The sequence below is a fragment of the Dicentrarchus labrax genome, unplaced genomic scaffold (genome assembly GCF_905237075.1).
Source record: "Dicentrarchus labrax unplaced genomic scaffold, dlabrax2021, whole genome shotgun sequence".
NCBI classification, from domain to species: domain Eukaryota; kingdom Metazoa; phylum Chordata; class Actinopteri; family Moronidae; genus Dicentrarchus; species Dicentrarchus labrax.
In genome coordinates, this window is record NW_026136703.1 from 23,073,802 (window position 1) to 23,081,673 (window position 7,872).

General features: G+C 39.3%; 2 protein-coding genes across 3 annotated transcripts; one reads left to right on the forward strand and one right to left on the reverse strand.

Annotated features, from left to right (window-relative positions):
• Positions 1-357: 357 nt before the first annotated feature.
• LOC127355612 (uncharacterized) lies at positions 358-4,867 on the forward strand. 2 transcript variants are annotated; one of them, XM_051386672.1, is made up of 4 exons: positions 358-565; positions 1,428-1,512; positions 1,780-2,619; positions 3,204-4,867. In XM_051386672.1, the coding sequence occupies exons 2-4, from the start codon at positions 1,503-1,505 to the stop codon at positions 3,908-3,910; spliced, it is 1,557 nt and encodes a 518-aa protein (XP_051242632.1). In that variant the 5' UTR covers positions 358-565; positions 1,428-1,502; the 3' UTR covers positions 3,911-4,867. The 2 variants fall into 2 exon arrangements, with proteins under 2 accessions (XP_051242632.1, XP_051242637.1); XM_051386677.1 differs by lacking the exon at positions 358-565 and having other exon boundaries at positions 1,285-1,512.
• cfd (complement factor D (adipsin)) lies at positions 4,780-7,363 on the reverse strand. Its single transcript, XM_051386689.1, has 5 exons — positions 7,250-7,363; positions 6,711-6,867; positions 6,219-6,360; positions 5,800-6,090; positions 4,780-5,253 (listed from the first exon to the last, which is right to left on the reverse strand). Exons 1-5 carry the CDS (start codon positions 7,305-7,307, stop codon positions 5,077-5,079), a joined length of 825 nt encoding a protein of 274 aa, XP_051242649.1. The 5' UTR covers positions 7,308-7,363; the 3' UTR covers positions 4,780-5,076.
• Positions 7,364-7,872: the final 509 nt, after the last annotated feature.

A 7,872-nucleotide genomic window follows, 5' to 3' on the forward strand; every position in this document is an offset into this window, starting at 1 on the left:
TTATTATTATTAATTGCCATACATATACCACTATTGCTACTGGCCAAATTCAGCGATTAACGAAAAGCAATTCATCCCAATTTGCCATACGGTTTCCCCCATTTTACGTTGTAGTACTTCCTTGTTTTGGGCCGTTTTGACAGCGACAGGGAGCAGCGCGCAGCAGCACAGGGGGATGGTGCAATCCCTCAGTAATCTCAGCTGTTGTGTATGTAGGGGAACCCCGTCATATACTGTATACACACAATACATGCATTGGCTATCATTGATGATTTCATGTGATGTATGTTGTCAACATATTTTCACTTTCCGTGAGCTCGTTCAATTCAACAATTCAGTTTTTTGTTCTTTTTTTGAATTTTTTTTTGCTAGTTTAAAGCTGATTTTCTATGTTAACAAGCATGTTTTTATTGTCTTGCATGTCATGGCACTAAGATATACTACTTCTGTTCCGGTTGAATGTCTGCAGTGATGCTGATTCAGCAATGATACAAACAAGAAACAATCACAGGATGTCCCTCAGATTGGCTTTATTGTGCAGAGAGCTGCAACTTGACAGAGTCAGGTAGGAAAAGGAAACTGCAGGGCAACTGATTAAAGGTATTTCCCACAATGGTTCAGTTTAAAATGTCTAGTGCTGCACAAATAATCAAAACATTATCAAAATCTGAATATGGCCCAGATGCACTGGCCTTCAAATCTTGTTCTCCATATGTAAGAGAACATATTTGTTTGGTACAGACCTCACACATTTCACATTATCATCATTTTAATAGTTTTTTCAATGGAAATTAATTTGTGATGCAGAAACATAATCATTCCCACATTAATTGTGAATCATATAGCAATCGCAATATGATGGTTTTACCATAGCGTGCAGCCCTACAAATGTTAAATTCAAATATGAAATGTATTTTATTTAAAATATGCTCACATTATTGACAGAAATCTGCTCGCCCAGTCAAAGGAAAAGCTGGTGCCTGAAAAGTAAACCATTAAAGTGAATTTGGTTTCTGGTTAAGGTGAGACTTAGGCTTGGGAGGAGTCAATAGTGGCTGGTGTATGTTAGGATAAGTCTCCAGAGAATGAAGAAAACAACTTTATATGAGTGTGTGTGACAAGGAGAAAAGAGGGTGTTTCACACTTTGGCGTGGATGTTTAAATGTTTAAAGTGCACAAAGGTATTAGTAAGAAGAACTACTTCTTATTTGGGACTAAAGAACTCCTTGTGGGGGAAGGAAGAGAGTTCTTTCGTAGAACTCAAGCATGACGTGAAGCATGAGAAAGGTGCATTTATCAGACTAGTAGCTCCGTCATTGGAGGATGGGTTGTGGAATGCACTTCCTTGACAACAAAACTTGTCACACGTGAAATGTTGTTATCAGGAAGCATCTTATTGTTTCCCCCGCTCATCATGCTTGTTTCAGAGCCAGAGTATCCAGTTTCAGATATTTACTTGAGCTGACAAGGATCACAGACCTTTGAGAGCACCTGCAAAAGACATGTCGCACAGTAAGTGATTCTCTTCTAAAATGTGTGTTTTCCTACATATTCAATGCTATGGATGACTAATTAATGTGGAGGTAATTTGTAATACAAGGGCAATGTTTGCCATTGCAAGGCCTGAAAAGTAGCAGATGCAATTGGGTTATATTTAGTTTATTAAGCAAATTGTAACAGTTACTGTTAAAAAAAACACAATAATCATAATTATTACCTGGTGTGTGGACTTAAAATGATTACAAGTCAGTGACAAGTCATTACTGTGTTGTTTGGCAGACGGTATAACTACCACGAGGCAGATGATGGTGGTCATATCCACAGTGGAGGAATGGTCCTGTCTGAAGTCTCTGCTGCAGGATTGCTCTGGGGATAAACATCTCCAGTTAAACTTTAGTTCTCTGGGATCAAATCAAGTCTGTGACTTGACACTGGATAGTCACATGATCAGCTTGCACTATGCAGATTTAAAACAAGACATGGCAGAGGAGGGCATGATCCAGGCAATAGATGGCTGCTTTAAATCTTGCTCTGATGGAATCAGTACATTTTTGCTGTTGATCCAAGGTGGACATTACACAAAGACGGAAAGAAGAATGATAGAGATACTGCAGGCACACTTTGGATCTGAGGCTTTAAGATACCTGCTAGTGCTCTCTTTGGAAGATGGAAAGGTTGCTGACACGTTGGACGATGCCCTTCTGGAGCTGATAAACATGTGCGATGGAAGATACTGCCGAATCACCACATCAGAAGCCAGAGACAAACTGCTCGCTCTCCTCGAGATGGTCGACTACATGCTGGTAGAAAACGGTGTGTCTGGCTACACAGAAACCATGCTGACTGAAGCTAAGAAAAGGAGCACAGAAGACTCAGCCATGAAGATGCTCAGACTGAAGGTGCAAGAGGCTGAGGAGAAGGAGCAGGCCTTCAAGCAGCTGGTTATACAACGGGAGGGAAGGAGAGCTAAAGAGATGGAGGAGCTGAAGGTGAAACACGCTGAGGAACGAAAGAAGGAGGCAGCTGAAAAAGAGCAATATGAGACAAAAAGAGAGAGCCTGGAGGAGGCTGTGCTGAGCCACAGAGCCATGTTGCAGCTCCAGATGAGTGCCACTGAGGGTAAGACTATTATTCCTGTTTACCACTATTACTATTTTTCAGCTGCTTCCAGAGTAAATAAGAATAAGAATTAGTAAAGATAAAGAAAAATCTCTTTCCTGTACTCCAAATATTCACATCTGTACAAATATGTTATGCAATATAGTGGTCAACATTAATGTGTGATTTTATAGATACGTTATTATTTAATGTGGGACACATATTGGAAAAAAAATTTATTTGCCCACTTTGAGAAAATGTCTCACAAAGTTCATTTTCAGACATTTTGGTGCAACAACTACTTCCACTAGGGGGCAGCACAGTTACACAATGATATGGGCACTTATCACTCATCATCTAAAGTATACAGTATCTAATATTCATTTCGGCACTTTTAATACAAAACGGCCCAAAAACATTTAAGCCCAGTATGGTGAATGACCCATTAAGAGTAATGAATACAATACAAATGGATCAGAGATATGAGCCAGATATGGGTTTACAAGTCAGTGGGTATTCTTATTTTCTACAATTTCAACTTCATGTTCTAATCCGTCTGAAAATGCTTTCTAACAGCTAGTTTCCTTTTCTTTTTTGGCTTTAAGACGATGACTCGAAGAAGATGTCAGTCATCCTGCTGGGTCTCTCTGGCAGTGGGAAGTCCTCTGCTCTAAATCTCATTCTAGAGAGAGCAGGTAATCAATACTCAGTTAATGAGTGTAGTGATGAGAACCCTCAGCCCACCTTGTCTTGTGAGAGAAAAGAGGTGTTTGCAGCAGGGAGACGACTCATCCTGGTGGACACCCCCGAGCTGTGGGATGAGGATGGGGTGGAAAATCTGGAGCTGGTCAAGGACTGCTTGGCTTTGTCCCTACCTGGACCCCACGTCTTCCTGCTGGTGCTCCAAATGGGCCGCTTCACCCAGGGCGAGTGCGAGATGCTCGGCCTTCTGCAGAAGATCTTCGGACGAGACTTCGCAGAGCACGCCATCGTCCTCTTCGTTCGCTTTGATGGCAACCAGCACAGGCCTCAGAGGATCAACGACTACGTGGCCGGAGCCCATGCAACCCTCCAGGGTCTCATTCAGAAGTGTGGAAGCCGTTTTTATGAGCTGAATGTTACAAAGAGTGCTTTGAGCTATCCTCAGGTAAAAGACCTGCTCTTAGGAATCAACAAACTGGTAGCTTCACATGGGGGACATTCCCACTCAGTGAAGAGATTTTCTGAGCATGAGCTGCAGGAGAGGAAGAAAATGATTGAGGAGAGGAAGGAGGGGGGTTTGGAAGATAACTATTTATTGAGAGATGCTTGATTTCTATACTCACAGTGTATTCAATTCCAGTGCAATTCTTTTTTGCTAAATACCAGTATATTCAAGTACTGAATACACTGCAAATGTATTGCTTTTATCATCATGGTTTCTTGTAGAAAATGACCACTGGTGTCACTCTGTATGGGTACATTTTACAAAATCTCAAACAATTGCAACTTAAAAGAATTATTGGCAAATTACATAATACATTCTCTTTTTAGAAAAATAATATTTATCGAACCAACGCAGCCACTCAAAGTTGGTCAGCAATTCAGAAATGATTTTAAAAATGTTGCATTGTGAATAAAACAAATAGGTGGTGGGGATTTTCCAAACTAAACAGAGGAGCAGAACACATCAAGAATTATTAATGTCTATGTTTATCTGGGTTGAGCACAGAGGGGAGGAAAAGAAGAAGTACAGCTGCAGATTTTATTTACTGTTGGACGCTGTTGCCAGGGCTTGTCTGACAAGTTTAGGAGATGTGCTTGTTGATATCTTGATTGCCTAACAGTTACATCCTTAAACACCATCCATCAGATGTACTCAGTTGCCAAGCATCTGATACAGTTGAATAAAAACAGCAAGACTGATGCGAAAGTTGTTTCATTATAGCAGTTATTGTGTAACTCTTAAATGGTTTCTGTTCAGTCTATGACTTATTATGATATAATGTCTTGTAATTTAATGATGGTTTTTGTTATTTGCAGTTTGTCTGCTGCATAAGTCTTCATCTCTGTACTCCTACCAGTCTTGTATTAGGTTTAAGTAACCTTTTGAGTTTATGTTTTTTTCTGCATGTCTCTCTCTGTGATTGTACTGCGTCTGAAACGTATTTTTCAAAATACAAAGTAACTCCAGACATGACATTTGTATGTGATCAACTGTATTTTATTGATTCTTCTATAAAGTGATTTGATAAAAAAAGAAAGAATAAAAAAAAGGTGTGATATACAATTCTGGCTAATGTGTTTGCATAGGTGGATATAGTATATTCACCATCCTGGGGTTCTATAGAGCCATGCATTAGTTTGAGATGAGAAAGGAACACTTATATACACATATAAACATATTACATTCATATTCAGGTAGAATAATGAGTGACTCAATATAAGCAGGCGAAAAAAGGGCTGCTGCTAAGAATTACAATGCTGGCTTTCGTTTATTTAACTGCTCGGGTCCTGTGTAGGAGGCTGCACAGCCATGGTGTTGTCAATCCACTCGGTGTAGTGGGAGATGACAGTGTAAATTCCAGGCTTTTTCATTTGACCACACTTCATTCCTCCGTTGGAAGTGATTCCCACTGCAATGCCATTGTAGAGCAGAGGACCTCCAGAATCACCCTGTAAGACAACAAAAAGAAGAGCAGGTTTTAAACAGGAAATGACAGAAATTAAACCCATTTCTCAGGTGGCTCCAGTTGGCAGCACTGAATGGGGAAAAGGTACAAAAAAAAAACAACTGTACACACCTAGATATCACAGAAAAAGAGTCAGCCATGACACCAGCTCTGTGAGACTTACGCACAGCACTGCTTTGAAGCATAAGACTGGCAACTGGCAAGTCCAGCTTTCTTTGCACAAGCGTGTGTTGCTCTGTTACTTCTGTGGGACTGTGAGCCTGGCCAAATAAAGTCCCTGAACATTTTTTTTTATCACAAAACAAAGAAGAAACCCCCATTTGTAGGCTATACTTTTCTTTTTGTTTCCACCTATTACTTGTAATGTTGATCAGAAATCAGTAGTGTCATGCCAGCATTCATAGATGGTGTATTATAGCCTATACATTGGTTTAACATAATGCATTGGCTCATTCTAACTTACTGTTGTCTTTGTTAACAACAAAATGGTTTTAGCATTTGTATTTAGTAGAAGAGAAGTAAAACTTACATCACAACTGTCTTCCTTCTTGTGTGGTTGATCACAGGGTTCTGGGCATATTTTATGTGCACACATCATGTTATTGGTGAGCTTTGAGCCAAAGTAGTCGCTGCGCCTGCACCGTTTCCAGCTGAACACATCCATGACCACCTCCTTGAGCTTGTCTGGTCTGGACCCTAGGTTATCAGTGGATCCCCAGCCGGCTGTTTCAACCTCTGCACCTGTGTCAGGGTTTGTGCCACCTGATCTCATGAATTCCAGTGCTCTAACAGCGTCAGAGGCGTTAAATGGACGATCCAACTGCAAAAATCACACAGATCTCAAAACTTAGAGTTCTGTCATCGGCTTGTTCCCCAAAACAGGAGACCAAATCACTTCACGTTTCAGAATACTGAACCATTAAGAACTGGCAGAAAATCTAGACTTACCTTAATTAAAGCAATGTCATTATTATAATTTGTCGTGCTGAATTGTGGGTGATTGTAAAGTTCCAAAATATCAAATGTCTGCTTTGTCTCTTCAGGTTCAGTCAGAGAATGGAGACCCAGCACTACTCTCCTTCCATTTGGCCTGTGAAACAAATCACAATAACATTGTAGTGCTGAATAACCTGCAAAAAATACTGTATAACACACATTTCCCTTTCCTATTAAATACACATTATGATCATAAAAACGAGACATGCATTTAAAATTAAAAATATATAAAGATAAAACTAATGAACAAAATCATTCAGGAACAAATAACAACTAAATATGATAATAATATTTTTTTTAAAAACACAAGCAAAATCTGAGCAATCACAGTTAAAGCAAATATATAAGTAAAACTTTTGCTGTTCTCTGGGACCAAATATATGATATAGTATTTATTAATCATAAAAAACTACATTCATCATGGTTAGAAGAAAGTATCCTCACCCTGTTGGCAGACAGTGTACTGCAGTCATCACCCACTGATCTGCAATCACAAACCCTCCACACTCATGTTTCATATTCTCTCCTTCTGGCACCTGGATGGAGGCCATGTACGGCCGAGAGTGTGGCACTGCCTCTCTGCCACCAATTATACCCTCACCTGAAATAATCACAACACACATAAACAATTTCAACATTTCTGAGTGCATACAGTAACATACAAAGAGTAGTCACATTCAACTACATATTTATAATGTTACTGCAAAAGTATGTACATAATAATGGAGCATTTTAGCATTTAATATCCCAGAAACTTATCAGAAAGTACAATCAGCAGTGTTAAAAGATAGAATAATAAGCAAATATAAGCACAAGGTAAGGTTTTTAGAACACTACCAGTATAGATTTGCAGAACAATACAGTGGTAACGCAATAATACAGTGAAAACAATGAGAATCTAAAACAATGGACATAAATGACTAAGAAGCCAAATCTAAAATACTGTATGAATCATTGAAGAAACCATGCCAGCATAAACTCACTCTGTGAGACGAGGGCAAAAACAAAAACAGCCACCAGAATGTCTCTCTTTGACACCATGATGCCGGTTTAACTAAACCAGAACCAGCAACCGTGTTTTAAAGGCTTCACTGGAAAGAAAGGAACATAAATCAAGTAGATATGGTGCAATACAACCAGTGGGAGTCTGAGAATACTCCCATATCCTGTTTCCTGGAATGTAAAACAGGAACACAAACATGTTCACTGACATATTTTGCTTTGAAAGATACTTTCTTCACTTAAAATTCTGTTACATCTATTTCTGGACAGTTCTGCCAAACTTCTAGGAGAAAGTTTAGATAAAAAAAAGATGCACTAATTTCTTATCTTATCGCTTGCTTCCAATGTGTGACACTAGCAGAAATGTTGCATAAAAACGTCACTTTTGTGTGGTTTTATGACTTAATTTCAAGTTATATAATGCTGGACTAACCCCCCTTTTTGACCTTGTGTGCTCATACACAACACTCACAGGAAGAGGACATCATCTTCTTTTCTTCCTGTAAATCCAGCAGGAAAACATTAAACACAGCCAATCTGGAACATGTAAGTACATTTGATATACTTGCAATTACAATAGGCCACAAACTCCACTGCACTGTAT

Bases quoted from the DNA above. Each gene is read 5' to 3' on its own strand.
- LOC127355612 (XM_051386672.1), top strand. The intron at 2,620-3,203 runs GTAAGACTATTA...TTTGGCTTTAAG, and splicing joins CCAGATGAGTGCCACTGAGG to ACGATGACTCGAAGAAGATG.
- cfd (XM_051386689.1), bottom strand. From the start codon at position 7,307: ATGGTGTCAAAGAGAGACATTCTGGTGGCTGTTTTTGTTTTTGCCCTC. The intron at 6,361-6,710 runs GTGAGGATACTT...TTTGTTTCACAG, and splicing joins GTACACTGTCTGCCAACAGG to GCCAAATGGAAGGAGAGTAG. The intron at 6,091-6,218 runs GTAAGTCTAGAT...TGATTTTTGCAG, and splicing joins ATGACATTGCTTTAATTAAG to TTGGATCGTCCATTTAACGC.